This window comes from Bufo gargarizans, chromosome 6 (genome assembly GCF_014858855.1).
Source record: "Bufo gargarizans isolate SCDJY-AF-19 chromosome 6, ASM1485885v1, whole genome shotgun sequence".
In the NCBI taxonomy this organism is placed as follows: domain Eukaryota; kingdom Metazoa; phylum Chordata; class Amphibia; order Anura; family Bufonidae; genus Bufo; species Bufo gargarizans.
Genome location: NC_058085.1, coordinates 33,534,112 through 33,556,100, shown reverse-complemented (window position 1 = coordinate 33,556,100; position 21,989 = coordinate 33,534,112). Strand labels below are relative to the sequence as shown.

At 45.5% G+C, this 21,989-nt stretch overlaps 1 protein-coding gene across 1 annotated transcript; it reads right to left on the bottom strand.

Annotated features, from left to right (window-relative positions):
* Positions 1-920: 920 nt before the first annotated feature.
* On the bottom strand, positions 921-15,971 carry LOC122941674 (zinc finger protein OZF-like). The gene is made up of 2 exons (XM_044299093.1): positions 15,915-15,971; positions 921-2,384 (listed from the first exon to the last, which is right to left on the bottom strand). The coding sequence occupies exons 1-2, from the start codon at positions 15,946-15,948 to the stop codon at positions 1,087-1,089; spliced, it is 1,332 nt and encodes a 443-aa protein (XP_044155028.1). The 5' UTR covers positions 15,949-15,971; the 3' UTR covers positions 921-1,086.
* Between the last annotated feature and the right edge of the window lie 6,018 nt (positions 15,972-21,989).

Below are 21,989 nucleotides of genomic sequence, written 5' to 3'. Positions count from 1 at the left end.
GTCTTTGAGCTTGGACACCCATATTGTTGAATTGATTAGGCAGTGGCTGAGTAACAGACAACAGAGGGTTGTAGTCAATGGAGTATTTTCAGACCATGGTCTTGTTACCAGTGGGGCACCTCAGGGATTTATTCTGGGACCCATATTGTTTAATATTTTTATCAGCGAAATTGAAGAAGGCCTCAATGTTAAGGTGTGTCTTTTTGCTGATGACACAAAGATTTGTAACAGGGTTGATGTTCCTGGAGGGATACACCAAATGGAAAAGGATTTGGGAAAACTAGAGGAATAGTCAAAAATCTGGCAACTAAAATTTAATGATGATAAGTGCAAGATAATGCACCTGGGGAGTAAAAACCCAAGAGCAGAATATAAAATCTGTGATACAGTCCTAACCTCAGTATCTGAGGAAAGGGATTTAGAGGTCATTATTTCAAAAGACTTAAAGGTAGGCAGACAATGTCATAGAGCAGCAGGAAATGCTAGCAGAATGCTTGGGTCTATAGGGAGAGGCATTACCAGTAGAAAGAGGGAGGTGCTCATGCCGCTCTACAGAGCACTAGTGAGACGTCATTTGGAGTACTGTGCGCAGTACTGGAGACCATATCTCCAGAAGGATATTGATACTTTGGAGAGAGTTCAGAGAAGAGCTACTAAACTAGTACATGGATTGCAGGATAAAACTTACCAGGAAAGATTAAAGGAACTTAACATGTATAGCTTGGAAGAAAGACGAGACAGAGGGGATATGATAGAAACTTTTAAATACATAAAGGGAATCAACAAGGTAAAAGAGGAGAGAATATTTATAAGGAAGAAAAACTGCTACAAGAGGACATAGATTTAAATTAGAGGGGCAAAGGTTTAAAAGTAATATCAGGAAGTATTACTTTACTGAGAGAGTAGTGGATGCATGGAATAGCGTTCCTGCAGAAGTGGTAGCTGAAAATACAGTGAAGGAGTTTAAGCATGCATGGGATAGGCATAAGACCATCCTTTATATAGGATAGGGACAAGGGCTATTCATAGTATTCAGTATATTGGGCAGACTAGATGGGCCAAATGGTTCTTATCTGCTGACACATTCTATGTTTCTATATGATTTATCTGTGAAACATTTTTAACATTCTGAACAAGAAAGTCTCTTCTCTCTCTAGTGTGAGTTCTTCGGTGACAAACAAGGGTTGACTTCATAGTAAAACATTTCTCACATTCTGAACACGAAAAAGGCTTTTCCCCCGTGTGAGTTACTTGATGTCTAACAAGATCAGATTTCTGGCTAAAATATTTCCCACACTCTGAACATGAATATGGCTTCTCCCCTGTGTGACTACTCTCATGTCTACGAAGATTTGACTTTTCTTTAAAACATTTCCTACATTCTGAACATGAATATGGCTTCTCCCCTGTATGATTTTTATGATGATTAAGAAGATATGATTTACAAGTAAAAGATTTTCCACAATCTGAACATAAAAAAGGTTTCTCCCCTCTGTGAGTTCTTCGATGACATAGAAGGGTTGACTTCCGAGTAAAACCTTTCCCACATTCTGAACACAAAAAAGGCTTCTCCCCCGTGTGAGTTAGTTGATGTCTAACAAGTTTAGATTTCTGGATAAAATATTTGCCACACTCTGTACATGAATACGGTTTCTCTCCTGTGTGACTTCTTTTATGTATAACAAGATTCGACTTATCTGTAAAACATTTTCCACATTCTGAGCATGAATATGGCTTCTCTCCTGTGTGAATTTTTAAATGATTTTCAAGATATGATTTATGAGTAAAGCATTTCTCACATTCTGGACAGGAAAATAGGTTCTCCCCTGTGTGAATTCTCTGATGTATAACAAGATTAGATTTTTTTGTAAAACATTTTCCACATTCTGAACATGAAAATGGATTTTTCCCTGTATGTGTTTTTTGATGTCTAACAAGATCTGATTTCTGGCTAAAATATTTCCCACACTCTGAACATAAATATGACTTCTCCCTTGTGTGACTACTCTCATGTCTAAGAAGATCTGACTTATCTGTAAAACATTTCCCACATTCTGGACATGAATATGGCTTCTCCCCTGTGTGAATTTTCTGATGTATAGCAAGAACAAATTTATGTTTAAAACATTTTCCACATTGTAAACATGAAAACAGCATCTCATCTGTTTGATGTTCAACACCCATTTTGTTGCTTTTCTGTTCCTTTGCAATCTGTGAAGATTGGACATATTTAAAAGAATCACATGATGAATCTTTGCTGAGAAGACCTGAGGGTACATCTGGGATTTTGGCATGTTCTTCACTTGTATTTTGTGTAATAGCATAATCCTCTGTTTTAAAATCTGAAGATGTCACATGCCCATCTGAGATTCTGGTACAGTCATCTGAAAAGAAAATTTATTTGACAGCATAGTATTAATAACATTTCTATATAAAATGCATATTCATTGCATGGCATGTAGCAAAATCCAATATTGAACTGATTTTGACAATGGAGACAAATCAGATCACTGTCTGAGGATTATGTATTCCATCATATCCGTATTTTGGTCCACAAGCCACACAGATATTTTCTGTGTGTTTTGCGCAATTTTCTCACTTCCATCAATAGAAATGGCAACTTTTTGTTTTTTGTTGAGAAGAATAGGACATGTTCTATAGTTAGCAGAACAGACAGTCATACGGATGCAGAGAGTACACAGGTCTTTTTTTTTGCAGACACAAAGAAATTAATAAGTCCATTTGCTATCCACCAAAAACTGGGATAGCACATGGATGGTAAATATCACAATATTATATGAGCAGTATATAGTGGCACTATTTACATGTATGATATGGTAGTTTGGTTTATTTGTACTGTTATTATTATTTCTCTACTAAATTATAAGGACTTTGCATCTAGCAGTGAATGTACTGTACATGAGCATGCCTGACCTGCCGCTCTGTTCATTTTGGGGGTCTCTGAGGGGGTAATATAACCATTCTCGTGATCAGTGTAGGTCCCAGCAGTAGGACCCCCATGATCTAATAGTTATCCTTTATCCTGTATAACTGGAATGCCCTCTTAGCAAATATTGTATAGATGGAGGGAGGACCCTCAGAATCAATTCTCCTGGTAGGCCACACGCAACACTGCTGAGACCGGGTTTCTCAGGAGCTTCTGAGTTGCCACCCCTACAGACAGTAAATGTGGGGTGCTCCAGAGACTCCACCCCCACAAAGACAGTTCAGGGGGTTCTCCCAAGATGCCACCCCCACAGATAGTGTAGGGAGTACAATCTCTAATGTAGTGAGGGAAGTGATACCACAAAAAAACAGAGCTGTCCCTGCTGCTTTTAAAAGCTAGATGAGTGGTGTTCAGAATTATGGCAGGAATATGATTACTAATAAACAAAAAATGGAACTGGAATAGTGGGTTTAGCCTTTTTGAGGTGATAAACACTTACTTTATAGTTATAAAAATTCTGGCTAGAAGGTTACCCCAAATAACAGACAGGTGGGCAAACTGGACAGTACAACTTTAATCCAAATTGTTAGCTACCGTATTTTTCACCCTATAAGACGCACCGGCCCATAAGACGCACCTAGGTTTTTGAGGAGGAAAATTAGAAAAAAAAAATTTTTAACCAAAAAGGTGTGCTTTTGGTAGGTTTGAACTAATGGCGGTCTGTGCATGACACTATTATGGGGGATCTGTGGATGATGCACTGTTATGGGGGGATCTGTGGATGGCACTGTTATGGGGGGGATCTGTGGATGGCATTATGATGGTGGGGGGGATCTGTGGATGGCATTATGATGGTGGGGGGATCTGTGGATGGCATTATGATGGTGGGGGGATCTGTGGATGGCATTATGATGGTGGGGGGGATCTGTGGATGGCATTATTATGGTGGGGGGGATCTGTGGATGGCATTATTATGTGGGGGGGGATCTATGGATGGCATTATTATGGTGAGGGGATCTGTGGATGGCACTGTTATGGGGTAGTGGATCTTTGGATGACACTGCTATATGTGTCATCCACAGATCCCCCCATAACAGTCCCATCCACAGATCCCCCCATCATGCCATCCACAGACCCCCCCACCATTATCCCATCCATAGATCCCTAAGGAGGGGCTGTAGTAGGCGAGGAGAGCGGCGGGGCAGTGCAGACACTGTACTCTGGCCCCACCTCTTAGTATGTACTGTATTATACCTAGTGTTAATCATAATATCTTAACTGCGCTCCCCCTGCTCCCCATCTGTACTGTGCTTAACGGTACACATGTCACACTCCGTCTCCTGTAGTAAGCGCTAGCTGGCAGGCCGGGCTGCAGGCGGCCGTAACTCACTGAGGTCACGTGCCTGCTCTGCCTACTTTATGAATGAAGCAGGAGGAGCAGGCACGTGATCTCAGTGAGTTACGGCCGCCTGCAGCCTAGCCTGCCTGCTAGCGCTTACTACAGGAGACGTGTAGAGTGTGACATGTGTACCGGTAAGTACGGTACAGATGGGGAGCGCAGTTTAGATATTATGATTAACACTAGGTATAATACAGTGCATACTGAGCGGTGGGGCCAGAGTACAGTGCCTGCACTGCCCGCCGCTCTCCCTGCCTACTACAGACCCTCCTCCCTCCTCACTAATACATTGCAGTTTGCGATGCTGCAGCATCGCAGATTGCGATGTGAATTGCCAGCATTCGCCCCATAAGACACAGGGGCACTTTTCCTCCACTTTTGGGGGGGAAAAAGTGCGTCTTATGGGGCGAAAAATACAGTATACAGGGGCCTCCAGTGTATTTCAGTTTCTTGACGCTGATAAAGGTATTTCATCGAGTACACTGAGATTTCCTCTATGTGACCTTGGAGAAACATGGCTTAATGTTTATGCTATTCTGGCGTTATATGATGCACCGAGTCCGATGGATTCCTTTTATGGTCAAATACCAGAAATATGTATTCTTTAAGCCGTAATCCATTGGGGTTGCCAAGAATGAGATGTGGAGCCTAAGGAATGACCTGGTACTCACTCCTAACCCCCTATGTGGAGGAACCATATGAACTCTGTTGCAGTATGACCTCCAGGCCACAGCCTCCAGAATAATTATGGATTAGTAGCAGCACCAATGCATTAGCAGGGGAGTCAGAAAAGGAACAAAGTACAAGATGGGAGCATGGCCAGGAACCAAGCCATGGTAAGGATCAGGATCTAACATTTTAATCAATAGCGACACACAGGAACAGGAGCCAGGAAAACAAAAGTACTTACAAATACATGACCAGGACAATAACATGAGAATTAAAAGATCCCTGTGGTGCAGGAACTAAAGTAGCAGTGATGAAGGCCTATGTCTGCCTAGCTCCTGAACATGGCTGCGTGACTGCACTTCGCCATAAATTAGGCACATCCTTCAGGAGTGCAGAGGATCAAGACCCACACAGCTCACACCGTCTTCAATCTCCCTTTGGGTCTCATTGGCCGAAGAAACTGTCTAACATAAAAACAGTTTTTGTTACCCATGGCAACCAATTACAACGTAGATTTAATTTCCAATTCTGCTCATGAAGAATGACAGTTTTTCTTTTAGAAGGCCTTGATAAATCTTCCCCAATGATCTCTAATTTGGAAGGTGATAACTAGATTTTTGTACTTACCATAAAATTTGTTTCTCTTCCGTTCATTGGGGGACACAGGCTTGACGTTGGTATGTTACAGAGTAGTCCCTGGGGTGGGCCTAACCAGAAACCCTCCTGCCAATCAGATAGCCGCTGTCTGCAAAACTCTATGTCCTAGAGCCGCGTCAGCAGACGCAAAGGTGTGCACCCTATAAAACTTGGAAAAGGTGTGCAAAGGCGACCAGGTCACCGCCTTGCATACCTGAAGGGCCGAAGAACCGTAATGCACCGCCCACTAGGCCCCCACTGCCCGAGCAGAATGAGCAGTCAACTGGAAGGGTGGAGCCTGGTCCTTAAGGCGGTACTCTTCCACAATGGCCAAACGAATCTATCGAGAAATGGAAGTCTTCGACGCTGCCAGCCCTCATCTCGTCCCTTCTGGATTGACAAACAGGGAATAGGTCCGCCGGAAAGATGCCGGGACAGATAGACTCGAACGGCCCGTACCAAATCCATAGTGGGGAGCGACTGCTCCCAAAGATGAGATGGGTCCGGACAATATGAAGGGAGAATAATCTCCTTATTTAAATGGTATGTCGACACCACCTTTGGAAAGAAGGACTGAACAGGAAAAAGGACTACCTTATCCTGATGGAGGATCAGGAAAGGCAACCGACATGACAGAGCCGCGAGTTCCGAAACCCTACAAATAGAAGTGATTGCCACCAAAAATTCCACCTTGTAAGACAGGAAGCAAAGCGACAACTGCTGCAAAGGCTCAAACGGTGAAGACTGGAGAGCGTTGAGCACTGGATTAAGATCCCAAGGATCCAACAGAGGACGGAAAGGGGGCACAGCATGCACCACCCCCTGCAGAAAAGTCTGAACCACTGAAAGCGAAGCTAAATTCAGCTGAAAAAGAATGGAGAGAGCCAACACTTGCCCTTTGAGGGAGCTGAGAGCCAGCCCCATGTCCATGCCCGACTGCAGGAAAGGCAAGAGTTGCGGCAAAGAGAACTGAGTGGGAGACAGCTGATGCCGCTTGCACTAACTAAAGTAGGACTTCCAGATCTAGTGGTAGATTTGGGAAAATGACGACTTTCTGGCACGAATCATAGTCTGGACCACGGCATCCGAGAATCCCCGAGCCTTTAGTACGGCGGCTTCAACAGCCATGTCATTAAATGTAGCGACCCCAAATTCAGGTGGAAGATCGGCCCCTTCGACAGGAGGCCCTACCGAGGAGGAAGACGCCAGGGTTCGTCGGTGAGAAGGGTGACCAGAGACGCATGCCACACTCGGCGTGGTCAATTGGGGGCCACGAGAATGACGGGCAGTCCTTCGGACCTGATCTTCCTGAAGAGATGCGGAATGAGAGGCAGAGGCGGGAACACGTAAGGAAACGTGAACCGACTACACAGAATCACCAGCGCGTCGCACTGCAGGGGCTATGGGGTCCCTGGACTGCGCGACAAAGTCCTCGACCTTGTTGTTGAAGCGGGAGGCCATGAGTCCACGTCCGGCCGACCCTACCGCTCGCAGATGGCTTGAAACACCTGCGGATGAAGAGCACACGCGCCAGGATCCAGACGCTCCTGGCTGAGGAAGTCGGCGATCCAATTGTCGACGACGGGGATGTGAACTGCTGACAGCGCCGGAACATGGCTCTCCACCCAGCTGAGAATCAGAGCCGTCTCCCCCATGTCTGCCAGGTTTCCAGTGCTGCCTTGGTGATTGAGGTACGCCACCACCATGGAGTTGTCGGACTGAATCCGAACCGGATGTCCCCTGAGATGCTCAGTCCAATGCCTCAGAGAGAGACAAATCGCCCTCAACTCAAGAACGTTGATTGGAAAGGAAGCGTTCCTCTCGTGACCATACTCCTTGAACCGAGAGATTTTCCAATACTCCCCCCCCAACGCCTGAGGCTTGCGTCCGTTGTTAACACCATCCACTGGAGAGGAAGGAACGAGCGGACCGACGTCAACATTGGAGAGACCAGCCACCATCTAAGGGCCCGGTGGATTGGAGCAGAGAGACGCATGGGCAGATAAAGAGAGGCTAGGGAATGGTCCCAGCTGGACAGAATGGCTCACTGAAGAGTTTTGGTATGGTACTGAGCATAGGGAAGTGCTTCAAAGGCAAAGTCCATGTGACCCAGAGCCCACATGCAGTGACGAATGGGAATAGGACATGGCTGCAACAAGGGGAGAATCTGAAGACGGAGAGCAGATAGCTTCTCCAGAGGCAAGAATATCTTGGCCTGAAATGTGTTGAGCCAGGGTGTCCATGACTATTCGCAGGCTGTCCGCTGTCACCCGGAATGACTGACCCTTTACCAGGATGTCGTCTAAGTAAGGGATCGCCATGATTCCCCTGGCATTGAGCAGGGCCATGACTGCCGCCAGAATCTTCGTATAGACACTGGGAGCCGTAGCCAGGCCGAACGGGAGGGCTACAAACTGGAAGTGAAATGGACCCACTGCGAACCAGAGAAATCTCTGATGAATGATGGAGATGGCCATGTGAAGATAAGCGTCCTTGATGTCTACTGAGGATAGGTACTCCCCCGGTTCCATGGACGCAATGACAAATCTCAGGGACTCCATCCGGAAACTGCGGATGCAAAGGAAGCAGTTGAGTGCATTGAGGTCCAGAACGGGACGGACTGTCCCCTCTTTTTTGGAAATCACAAAGAGATTGGAGTAAAACCCTAGAAAACGGTCTTGCGCAGGAACCGGAACAATCACTCACTGCTGCAAGAGTGTGCGAATCGCCTGAAAAAAGGAATCTGCGGCTGAGGGGGAGGTCGGAGGTGAAGACTGAAAAAAATCGGGATAGAGGGGAGACTTGAATTCCAGTTTGTAGCCCTCTGCAATCACCTCTGTCACCCACGCATTCGAGACGTGAGCCAGCCAAACATGCCGAAATAAATGAAGCCGGCCGCTCACCCGATCGGAAGGCTCAGAAAGCAGTCCGTCATACAGCGGAGGTCTTGGGGTTATAGGACTTTGAGCCCTGTTGATGGGAACTCCAGGAAGGATGAGGCTTGATGGAAGGCTTGTAATTCTGATCCGGGACCGACTTGTAGGCCAACCTCTTAGGGCTGGAAAAACTCAGAAAGGGGCGAAAAAAAGGCTTCCACTTTTTTTACATATTAAACCGCCCACTGTTCTCTGGTAAATGAGTGCTCTTACCACCCGTAGCGTCCAAAATGATCTCATCCAGGTGCTTACCAAACAGTCTGCTGCCAGTAAAGGGCAATGGGTTACGGTGAATAGCCATCAACAGGGCTGACGAACGAGCTAGAAGGCTGTCCGCGTCCAAAGAGGCCTCACAAATATACGCACTGGCATGAGAGAGCTGCAGTTCCCCAGAAGGAACTCCCGAGGTAAGACCCTGATGCAAATTATCTGCCCATTTCCCCATAGCCTTGCTCACCCAAGTAGAGGCAAACACTGACTGCAAAGCTGTGCCCACTGCTTCAAAGGAAAACTTTGCTAAGCTTCCAGTTTCTTATCCCTGATATCAGAGAAAGAAGCCCCATCCGTCATTGGCAAGGTAGTATGCTTAGCCAAGCAGGAAACAGCCGTGTCCACAATAGGTGAGGATGACCATTTCTTAGGGTTCATGCACATGACAGTATTTTGCGTTCAGTATACTGGCCGTTTTTTTAGTTCAGTATGCGGTACATATACTGAACCATTCATTTCAATGGTTCAGCAAAAAAGTGTCTCTGTGTACATTCCGTTTCAGCATTTCCGTACTGTGAAAAGATAGAACATGTCCGCAAATCACGGTGCTTGGCTCTATTCAAATCAATGGGTCCGCAAATAAAAAAGGGACACATACGGAATTGCATCTGTATGTCTTCCGTATCCGTTCCGTTTTGCTAAAACCATCTATTGAAAATGTTATGCCAAGCCCAATTTTTTCTATGTAATTACTGTATACTGTATGTGGCATACGGAAAAACTGAAAGAAAACGGAAACACAATGGAAACAAAAACCGGAACAACGGATCTGTAAAAAAAACGGAACGCAAAACACAAAAAAAATAAAAAAACACATACGGTCGTGTGCATGAGCCCTTAGTCAAATCCTCTGAAAATGGATAAAGGACGTTCAAGCGTTTTGGCAAAGAAAAACGTCTATCAGGAAAATTCCATTCCTTGGAAAGAGAGGAATTAAAATCCTGGTGGTTGGGGAAACACTTGTGCGAGCGACGGGACCTCCTAAAGAAAAAATCTGAGCTAGCCGAAGAAGGTGCGGGGTCCTCAACCTGCAACGTCTCAATAACCGCTGTAATAAGATTGTCCACCATAGAGGATAGTTTGGACAACTGACCCTCAGGAGAGACAACATCCTCATCTGATTCCCTCTCCTCAGAACATGCCTCTTCCATGGAGGACACATCGCAGTGAGACTCCCCAGTAGGAGGAGGAGAGGCCGAGGAAATGAGATACACAGACACCCTTTTGGGGGAGTATGTTCTAGCCCATTTGGAGGGACAGCCATGACAAGCATGAACCCCTTGATCCCCAGAATCGGACCGGTCAGAGGACTGCCTTACCGACAAAGGCCCCAATATTTCCACAATTGATTTGTTGGTACTGGAGACATCCTGTACCATCCTTAATAGGGAACGCGCTCATTCCAGTTCTACCTTAGGCTGGACAGCAGGGGCGATTGAGTCCGGGGCCGAGCCACTGGACGGCGGAGCCGCACATACAGAGCAGAGAGGATCTGACTGAGCGGATGGAAATTTTGCTCGATACGATGCACAAGCATAATGGTGCACAGTAGTAACCGCCTGCATCGGGGCCTGGGATCTTGGCTCGGACATAATGACAATCCTGCCATGACAGAAGGGAGGATGAGGGGGTAGGTTTAACCCTGTAGGAACATAAAAACAGCGCTTACAAAGCCTGTGTCCCTCCACGCAGCATGTCCAGAGGAGCCTGTCAGCATCCCGCTGCAGGTGCCTTTAAAAACTGGAAGTGGGCGGGGACAGCAACATTCCAGCTGTTGGCGTGGGAGCGGGGAAAACTCCTGCCCTGCCCCCAAAAAGACTCCGGCCCACTAGCCTCTGCATCCGCCCCCCCCCCTTGCCCGCAGGAGCGAATACCACTGCAGCCATGGCCGCACCGAGACGCCAGCAGGGGAATAGGAAAATGTGGGGTGACTAAATGGGAGAAGGCCGCAAAGAAGCCGGGGTCTCAATTAGCAGCAGCTCCGGCGGTGCCCCGGACCCGCCGAACAATAAAGGAAAACGGATGGCCCGCACCAAGCCCTGCTGCATCCCCTCTCTCCCGACAGCAGAAATCTCCTGGAGGGGCCCAACTTTATGGGGACCAGGTAACCTGAGAAGGGTGAGGGTGCTTGAAGGAGGAGAGCACTTGGGGCCAATTTCTATCTTTTTTCTTATACTCACCTGTCCGGCGTCTTCTGCCCCTCTGGCTCCAGAAAGATTACCACATTCGGCGTGCGGCCCCTTGGGGAGGGACGCTACACCGGAACAGAGGAGACTTGCAGTGTACGACCATGATGATCCGAACGCTGGCGGGATACAGTGCCTTTTAGCAACCTCTGGTCCTCCTTTGCTTCTGGAGAACGGGAAGCGGCAGTGGGCTTGTGGGACCCCCTGGTCTCCAGGGTGGGAGTGCAGGCAGCTTTTAGGACTGCCTGAAACTACCGCTAGAAAAAAGGAAAAAAGAGAAAACAAAACGCAGGGAGGTCTGCCTCCTACAGACACTAAGGTAAAACTGATTTAGCTTAGTCCCTGTAGAATGGGTATAGATGAAGGGGAGGAGCTCACACATTTGTGCTTAGGGTCCGCCTCCTAGCGGCAACAGCTATACCCAAGGTCAAGCCTGTGTCCCAAAATGATATGGATGAAAAAGGGTGATTTACTCTTACCGGTAATTGAATTTTCCATTAGCCTTCCCAACGTCACTGACAGGAGGCTTAACAGAGAAGAACATATTTTAGGGAGGGACTACTGCAGAAAGAATTCTACGCCCAAAGGACAAGTCCTGATTATGGGTCACATCCTGCCTGTAGTGCTTAGAAAAGTTCATAGGATTAGCCCAGGCAGCCCCTTTGCAGATCTGTTCAATTGATATAGCGGCATTTTCTGCCCAGGAGGCTGACATTGCCCGAGTTGAGAGGGCCTTGAGTCGTGCTGGGGAAACAAGATTCCTGTTGGTATAACAAAAAGATATAGAGTCTCTTATCCACCGAGCGATCGTAGGCTTCCTGGACCCTAGACCCTTATTCTTATGGATAAAGAAGTGGTCCGACTGTCTGAACTGCTTTGTTCTCTCCAGATAACATAGTAGGCGACATCTTACATCCAGGTTGTGGAACTCTGGTAATTCTGAGAAGTGGAAGCTTGTGGAGATAAGGGAGGTAGCCTTGATTCCACCGCCGCATTTATTTCCTCTCTAATTATATGCCTCAAGGAGCTCAGAAAAGAGGGAGATTCTTCAGATACTCAGATACCATTTTCTCTGTGCATTTTGCACATAGTGATTTTTGTGATTTGGAGACAAAGGACTTCCTGCATACAGAACACTTCTTGCGTCCTAAAGTCCCCTCCCTGTGTCCTGGTAGTGAAGGTTTCTCTGCCCTACAAAAACCTGATTTAAAAAAAAGGTGCTAGTAATTTATATCTCTATTTACCTCCACCACCAGACACCCATCAGTGTACTTCTAAAAGAGGAGAGCTCCACATCCCACATTTTATCTACACAGGTATACAGGAGAGGAGGTTTACCGGGCTGAGGGCGCTGGAACCAGAATCCACAGGCTTGCAGGCCGCATCTTCTTGAGAAGCCAACATGCTGGAGCAGGGAATCACACTATCCTTCAGGTAGTGTTTAGAATATTTAAAATTCTGGCCCCCAGCGTGCCCTGGACATGGCGACGGTCGCGCGCACACGTGACGTCACGACGTATGCTAATCCGCTATTTCCTGACGTCACCTCTGCTCTCAGACCTCCTCCTGCCCTGGAGAAGGCCCCGTCTGCATGGATGCTCATGGGGTCGGATCCAAAACGCCGGAGAATGGGTAAGAAGCCTAGGGCTGCCTTCCAATGAAGGGCTTATGCCTAAGATCGGAGAAAAGCGGTATCCAGTCAAAATAAAAGTTTTTCGGCATATAGCCTTAGGGAACAAGATCTACCATCCACTAACTGGCAAACAACAAGTATCAGTCCCTAGAAGAGGCGGGGATCTATCCCGCATACTAATGAACAGGGAAGCGCTCTGGATCCACCGCCTACAAACCTTGGAACCAAAGGGGCTCAAGGGAGAATATGAAGTTGCCAGTTTTCTCTCATTTCCATATAAGCTATTGCATGTGACAGGGAACGCTATCCTAAAATCCTAAAAACTATCTGCTATTGGTTACATGCTCATACCAAAACTATATGTGATCTGTAGACACCTAATTGATCAGAACTAGATATACATTAGGAATCATAACTATGTTCCTATTTTCATTCTTTTCAGACCAGATATTGAATATATCCCCCTGGCTGGAGCTGCATTCTCTATATCCTTTGGTATAAGTATCTACTATCTTTGCACTTTCTATGTTTTATTCTAACTCTCACACTGCCCCAGTCTTTATACTTTATTTACTTTCATTTACTGTCAGGTATTGTGCGCATGTTCCATACCCACATAGTAGCTACTTTCTAGCATCGTACTATTTACCACTACTGCGCATGACGATTCCAACTCACGTCATTTGACATCATCTTCCAGAATGTCATATTGCGCCATTTTCTAGCGCATGCTCACTATGGGCCGATTACGATTCATCCTCTCAGGTCACTCTGCGCTTGCGCTGTCGAAACAAGTGCATGCGCCTTAGCTACATTCACTAGCGCCCGCCATCTTTGTTTATCTCATTACGCATACCTAAGACAGACCAACCGGAACCACATCAGCCAGACCCCGCACACCAACTTCCTTTCCAGCTTTCAACTTTACGCTTTCTTCTCTCCTCTATGCGGCTCAACCAGGTAAGAATGCCATGCGCTTCCTATCTATATTATATAGTCTTTGCAACAATGTGCTTTGGTACTACTACATAGCTAACTGTATACTATGCATGTGTATTACATAAGGTGAACTGTATTCTGATTATATAAAAATCTGGAAACTGGTACACACCACATGATTTCCTATATCATTTGCCCTCCTAACATTTGCTCACGCCTGCCTGAACCTCCCCATCACTGTGATCTATGAGGCCGTCCTCAGACCTATCATCCATGCGGATCAACATACCATCCATATACCCCCCTCCTTGGGATGAATCTGTGGAGAATAATATTGCCAGAGTCCTAACTTACCGGATGTATATTTGTTATTTGTCATATGTTCTGTGAAACTGAATGTACGTTTAAATTGTTTTCTTTTGTTCTTCTATACACATGTTGTATTGACATTTTATTTTTATTTTTCATTGTCATTTTCTAAAGACCAATATCATGTATTTACTAAGATATCTCTATATGCCCCTCCAGTTATGCTGAAGAAGGCTATATGCCGAAAAACGTTTATTATGACTGGATACCGCTCTTTGAAATAAAGCAATTACCGTAATAGCAAAGTGGAGCACAGGAGTCAGAATTTTTACTATTATTTGGTCTGGGAACCATCCCCTATTGCCCACATACCCAATCAATTGGAGTATCATCCAACCTTAAATCATCATAAGATTGGAGAAGGGAGCCACCGTATCCCCGGAACCCCCGATCTCTGCAGCGACCCTCCCATGCAGGGGAAACAGCAAGGCCGTGCGAAATCTTCACCGTACTGGCAGGAGCATCCGCACTGTCCGTAGACAGGAAATAACACTGGCTTAGGGAAGGAAAGGAGGCCTTTTTAATCTGGAGCTCCAGTGTTGTTTCCTGTCCTGGGGGCAGGGATACCCTCCTGTCAGTGCCGTTGGGGAGGCACCGGGGAAAACTTGTTTTTCATGCTTGCCGTAAAGATTGTTATGTGTTAAAGGGGTTCTGCACTTTCAATTAACTGATGATCTATCCTCTGGATAGATCATCAGCTTCTGATCGGCGGGGGTCCGACACCCGGGACCCCCACCGATCAGCTGTTTGAGAAGGCAGCGGCGCTCCAGTGGGCACGGCTAAGCTCCATTCAAGTGAACAGAGCTTAGCCACGCCCACTCTAGTTGATACAAGTCGTGACGTCAGTGGGCGGGCGGCCCGGCGGTAAACAGTGAGAAGGTCGTGGCGCTGCTGGAGCGCCGCTGCCTTCTCAAACAGCTGATCGGCGGGGGTCCCGGGTGTCGGACCCCCGCCGATCAGAAGCTGATGATCTATCCAGAGGATAGATCATCAGTTAATTGAAAGTGCAGAACCCCTTTAATGATGATCTATTATCTAGGTCTCTTTCTACTAGAACATGGTGACCACCAATCCTGACACTCATAGCTCTGACCTTCCATCCTCCTCCTCTTATTGGTGTATATGTCTCCACGTTCTGTATTCTGTTAGCACACAGGAACTTTATATCAGTCTAAGAGCCGCTGGTTCCTCAGTCTCAAAACTGCTCGTATACTTTCGCTGACAACAGACGATGAAGAAATAGGCACTCGGTGGAAAGCTCTGGAATCTGACCTGACATCCAGATTTTAAATCCGCAGAATGTATGTAGAGGATATCTGTAGAGGATATCTGCTGTGGATTTCACCTTGAAATGTAGGGGGTGATATCCGCAGTAAATCCTCAACATTTCCACACCAAATTCTACATGGTACGCTGCAGATTCTCCACTGCACACAGAACATGGATTTCACCCAATGCATTATAAAGAATCTAATTCATAGTGGACTGACCATAAATTGATACCTCATGTCAGTTTATGCTGTAGATTATTATTATGTGAGGATTTCCACACATGAAATAGCATTTTGGCTCAACGGGTGAATGTATAGCTGCTGAACAGATTATATTACATATCTAAATGAAGATTCTATACAAATTTAGTATTGACAATCTATCCATTAAAGACATCATCAGGGTAAGATGTGTCTTGCTACTACCACTTCTCTTTGTATCATATGGGTATGGATGTGGTGCCATGTTGGCATCTGGTTGATGGAGATCTGGGTAATTTGTCCGCAGCTTTGGTGACAGTTACTTTACTCTGTATGTTATCTTTTGTATATATGTTTTATCATAGTTAAGTAAACATTTTATGCAAAAAAAAAAAGCCTTGTTAAGTCTATTTATTCCTAGGTCTTAGAATTCACAGTAATACAGTCTATTTTATTACCTGGTGATGTGAGGGGCCGGTGATCCTCCGTCATGACGTCCTTGTACAGATCTTTGTGTCCTTCTAAATACTCCCACTCCTCCATGGAGAAATAGATGGTGACATCCTGACACCTTATAGGAACCTGACAACACAATGATACAGTCAGATCCCTTCATAGTGTTCCTGTATAATGCCCCAGCATTCCCAGCAGTGTCACCTCTCCAGTCAGCAGCTCAATCATCTTGTTGGCGAGTTCCAGGATCTTCTCCCTATTGATTTCCTCATGTATCAGGGGGTGAGGTGGAGGCCCTGTGATTGGGCTCAGGATTCTTCCCTGTCCTTCAGACACAGGGGCCTGACAGCGCTCACTAGAGGTCTTCTTCACTACTGTGTAGTCCTGGTTATTGAGAGACACAGTAATAAATATCACTCCATACATCTCCAGAGTCCCTCACCTCTCCAGTCATGTCCATCTGTTAGGAACATAGATAAGATGAGGTATTGTGACATCATCAGAATATCTCACCTCTCCAGTAAGCCGGAAGAGGATCTCTAGGGTGAGATTTATTATACTCTCTGACATCTTGTCCCTGTTCCTCTCCATCCTTGATGCGTCAATCAGGAGAAGGATCTGATATAGAAGATCTCCACTGAGGAGATTCTATATTGTAGGAAACTGAATGGAAAGGAGAAGAGATGATGTAGAAATCCTACAAAATCCCATGTAAAATACAATTACTGGAGGTAATAAGAGGAGATAGTACTTTGAATACATGCTTTCATGTGCTTTCCGCATCCGTATGTCCATTACGCAATAGATAGAGCATGTGCTATACTTTTCTGCAAAGTGCAGACTAATTGAAGTTGAGTCTGTAATAAAATGGCACACAGACTGCATCCGCATTTTGCAGATACGTAGTTTGCAGATTGCAAAAAACGGAATTAGTACTTACCGGTAATTATTTTTCTATGAGATCACCACGACGGCAACACAAGGAGATTGACCCCTGAGCTCTGTAGGGGCAGGAAGCAGAGAATGGTTTAAATACCCCCCTTTCACTACCAACACCAGTGATTCCAAAATACAAGAGTAGAAAGGTGGTGGAAAACAAGTGATTTTATAATATCTGAATTTAAACCAAACCGAAGGGAAGGTATTACTCCATAGCAATCCCAAAAAAGCAAGGCAAAGAACATAATGGGAGGGAATTTATATGCCGTCGTGGTGATCTCATGGAAAAATAATTACTGGTGAGTACTAATTCCGGTTTTCCATAGCATCACCACGACGGCAGCACAAGGAGAAAATATGATCAAGGGTGGTAACAGCCTGAAGGACTTTTTGTCCAAAAGACATGTTTGATTTTTTTGAAAAGGTCTAGTCCAGTGGTGGGCAAACTTTTTTGTCAACTGAGCCAAATATCGGCAAAACCACGATTGAAATTTCTTTCGAGAGCCACATTTTTAAAAACCTAAAATATTGCGTCAACAGTACCAGAGAGGACTATTAGGGCTCATGCACACGACCGTGTGCCCGCCGTTGCCATATTGCAGGCTGCATACGGCGAATCCGCAATACACGGGCACTGGCCGTGTGCAGCCCGCATCATGGACTACAGTGTGCTTCTGGCTGTGCCTCCGCGTAGCGCATGCACTACTTTTTTGCGGTTCAGAGGCACAGCCAGAAGCACCACGGAAGCACACTGTAGCACTCATATCCCGGATCCTGGACCCATTGAAGTAAATGCGGGCGTAAATATCTGTGCATGACGCACTTATGGGGGATATCTGTGCATGACACACTTATGGGGGATATCTGTGCATGACGCACTTATGGGGGATATCTGTGCATGACGCACTTATGGGGGATATCTGTGCATGACGCACTTATGGGGGATATCTGTGCATGACGCACTTATGGGGAATATCTGTGCATGACGCACTTATGGGGGATATCTGTGCATGACTATATATGTGCCCTCCACAGATATCCTCCATAAGTGCGTCATCCACAGATATCCTCCTGAACGGCGGCCTCTTCACCACGCCACCACTCCTCACATGGCCGGCAGTGGGCAGCCGAACAAGAGCGCCGCTGCCCGTCCTTCTGCTGCTGTGCGAAGCGTGACATCTCACCCTCCGTCAAGCGCCTCCTGCCCCGCCTGCCTTCTTCATTCATAAAGTGGAGGGAGCAGACAGACGGGGCAGGAGGCGCATGACGGACATTTTGCAAGCAGCTTGAGCGGCGCGATATGGCTACGTGGCCGCCCACCCGCCAGCCCACACCAAAGAGCCACATTGAAGGTTCTAAAGAGCCGCACTTTGCCGACCACTGGTCTAGTCTATAGTGTTTAATGAATGTAGGTGATACTACTAATGAAGGTATGGATACTAGACCAAGTAGCGGCTTTACTAATTTCTTCTAGGGAAACACCCGCTCTCTCCACTTGGGAGCAAGACATCGCTCTGGTAGAGTGAGCCTTCAGATTATCTGGGCAAGATAGATTCTGAATAGTATAACAGGTTGAAATAGCATTCTTAATCCATCTAGCGATTGAGGATTTGGAAATTTTCTTCTGTGTTCTGTTTTTGGCCTTGAATTGAACAAAGAGACCGTCGGACCTTTAAATCTCTTTTGTAGAGTCTATGGAGTCAAGTACCGCTCGTCTGACATCTAGGGAATGGAAGGTTAGTTCTCTGTCGTCTGAAGGGTTATCATAGAAAGAGGCGAGCGTAATTTCCTGATCCTTGTGGAATTTAGAGACTACTTTTGGCATGAATTCTGGGTCTAGCCTCAGGATTAATCTATCATTTTTGACTTGCAAATAAGGTTCCCTCATGGATAACGCTTGTAGTTGGCTAATTATTCTGGCAGAAGTGATAGCTACTAGGAAAGCAGTCTTGAACGATTTTAGTTTTAAAGAGCAGTCACTCAATGGTTCAAAGGGGGGGGGGGGGGGGGGGCGCGTAATAATCCTGTGAGAACTATGTTTAAGTTGTTAAAGTCCCAGGTAGGAATATGAGATTTTAACATTAGACGTATTCTAGTAACCGCTCTCATAAATCTCCTGATCCATTTATGATTTGCTAATTCAGTTTTGTAGAAACAACTTAAAGTGAATATTTAAACTCTGAGGGTAGCAGATCAAAGCCATTTTGTAAGAAATCTCGAATCGATTGTATATTTGGAGCGGATTTATTAGGAGAGGATGATCCCGACCAAGAACAAAATTTCTTCCAGATCTTCATATCACCTTTGGTATTATCGGAAGAGGCGGGAAGGCATAGAATCCATGGATTGTCCCTGGGGTGTAGGGAGCAAAATGTTGGAACCTTTGAATTTTTCCGAGAGGCGAACAGGTCTACTTTCGGTATGCCCCATTTGTTTGTTATCATATGGAAGATCTCTTTGTTCAAGGACCATTCCGATTGGTCTTTCTTTTTCCTGCTTAAGTAGTCGGCTTCTATATTCAGGACTCCTTTTAGGTGAACCGCTGAAATGGATTTTATAATTATTTCTGCCCAACTGAATATTTTTGAGGATAGTTTTAGTAGACTCATAGATTTTGTACCTCCTTGATGATTTAGATATTTTATAGTCGTCGTGTTGTCTGATAGTATTTTTAAATGACGGCCCCGGAGTTGTGATTCTGCAATCTTCATAGTTTCCCATACCGCTCTCGGTAGTTCGATGACTGACTCCTGATTGAACTGGACCATGGTCCCTGATAATAAACGTTGCCGACCTTCGACCCCTAGCCCCACTGGCTTGCATCTGTGGTAATCTGTGTGTGAGGTATTTTCTACCATGTTACTCCTCTGGTCAAGTTCTCCTGGATTCTCCACCACTGTAGTGAGGAGTTTATCCTCTGGAGGTATGGTAACCCTGTGATCTAGAAAGAAAACTTGTTTGTTCCATACTCTGAGTATCCACATTTGAAGAGGTCTGAAGTGAATTGGACACCATTGGACTGATGGGATGCAAGAAGTGAGGACGCCTAGAAGACTCACTGAGTCTCTGATGGAATAGGTTATTTTGGATGAAAATACCTTGATCTTCCGTTGGATGTCGGATATCTTGTCCCAAGGTACACTGGTTAGCTGTTTTTGAGAATCCAGGATAAGTCCTAGGAACCTGATCTTGGTCGATGGTACAAGGTTCGATTTCATTCTGTTGACCATCCATCCCAGTCTGTCCAATGTTAGTAGAAACACTTCCAGGTCTTTCTGTAGTTGGGAAGGAGAGTTGTTGGTTATTAAGAAATCGTCCAGATATGGGAAGATTGTTAATCCTTTTTTCATCAGATATGCTACTACTTCTATTACGTATCAGTTTTGTGAACACCCGAGGATATGCCGAAAGTGAGAGAGGTAAATTGGTAGTGGTGAATATCGCCCCTGTGATCCTTTATTGCAAACCTCAGAAATTCCTGGAAATGTTGGTGTATTGGGACATGGTAGTAAGCGTTGCTTAAATCCACCGTGCACATCACTGACTCTTTCTGTAAGAGGGGAATGATTGAATTTAGTGTCTCCATACGAAACTTTTGATAAGAGATAAATTTGTTTAGGAGCTTCAGGTTTATAATAGTTCGAAAGGAACCCTCTTTCTTTTTCACCAGAAAAGAAGTCGAGTAGAACCCTTTCCCTCTTTCTGATGAGGTACCTCTGTTATCACCTGTTTGGATATTAACTCTTGAACACCCTTCCAAGTTGGGCTTTGATATGTTGGAGTAGGGAGACTTGAGACTATACATCTTCTTGGGGGAAAGGCAGAAAATTGGATCCTGTAGCCTGATTTGATAATCTTTAGCGCCCGCGGGTTTGAAGAAATTTTCTCCCAGAAAGGAAAAAATTACTTCAATCTTCCCCCCACTCTGGCGTCACCGATTTTCGTTTCCCTTCTGGGATGGGGTGAGGAAACCCCTTCCTTTTCCTCCTTTGGCGTAACTATAACGCCCCGTTTTCCCTTTACCACTGTAAGGTCTGTTCTGATTAGAGGGGGCACGAAAGGGGTACTTCCTTTTGTAGGCCTTTTCTTCTGGGAAACCCTTCTTTTTATCTGAAGTTTTCTCAAGTATTTTATCTAGTTCGGGCCCGTATATATATTCCCATGAGAAAGGTATAGAACAAAGTCTCAATTTAGAGACCTTGTCTCCCGACAAACATTTTACCCAAAGGGCTCTCCGAGCCGCATTTGAGAGCCCTGCGTCCTTAGCCGCTAACCGAATGGATTCTGCGGAGGCATCAGCAAGAAATGCTGTGGCAGATTTTAAGAGTGGGAGTGCACTTCGTTATCAGAGACGCGATTTTCTAACTCTGAAAGCCTTACAAACATGGATCTGGCTACAGAGGTAGCAGCTATGTTAGATTTTAGATTGTACATAGCCACCTCCCAGGATCTGCGTAATAGACCATTGGCCTTCCTATCCATGGGGTCTCTTAGTTGTGATGCATCTTCAAAGGGTAGATAGGTATTTTTATTGGCTTTTGCTACTTGAGCATCTATTTTAGAAATCGTATTAAATATTTTGGCTTCGTCTTGATCAAGCTCTGATAAGCTCTGGAGATTCCTAGATGCTTTTCCGGATAAGACCATTCATCTAATATCAAACCCTTAATGTTTTCATTAATGGGGAAGACTCTAGTTTTTCTTCACTCGCAGTCCACCGAATATTTCTTCCTGAACAGAAGGGGTTGGTTGAATTTCTTCTACTCCCATGGTTGCCCTGACTGCTTTGAGTAACTCTGGCATATCATCTGAAGGGAAATAAAATCTTTTTCTACCTTCAGGGATATCACGCTCGGATTGTCTGTCATCTTCCTCCCATACTCTGATTCAGAGGAAGGAAAAGGAATCCCCGGTTCTCAGGCGATTGTGTGGGGGTTAAATTTGAGGAGGGGTATCTTTGTGTAACCCAGACAAGGATGCCAAAGAAGATTTAATTTCTTCCTGCATCATGGTTCTAAACTCATCCATCAGCGATGGTTGTTCGTCTCGTATAATCCTGGCAATACAATCCCCGCATAGCTTTTTCAAATAGTCATCTGGCAAACGTTTAAAGCAAGAAATTAATTTTGTGGATTTCTTGG

What these genes read in the sequence shown, in the direction of transcription:
- LOC122941674 (XM_044299093.1), bottom strand. Translation starts at nt 15,948, where the DNA reads ATGACGGAGGATCACCGGCCCCTCACATCACCAG. An exon ending in CCGGCCCCTCACATCACCAG is followed by an intron (nt 2,385 to 15,914) that starts GTAATAAAATAG and finishes TTTTCTTTTCAG; the next exon opens with ATGACTGTACCAGAATCTCA.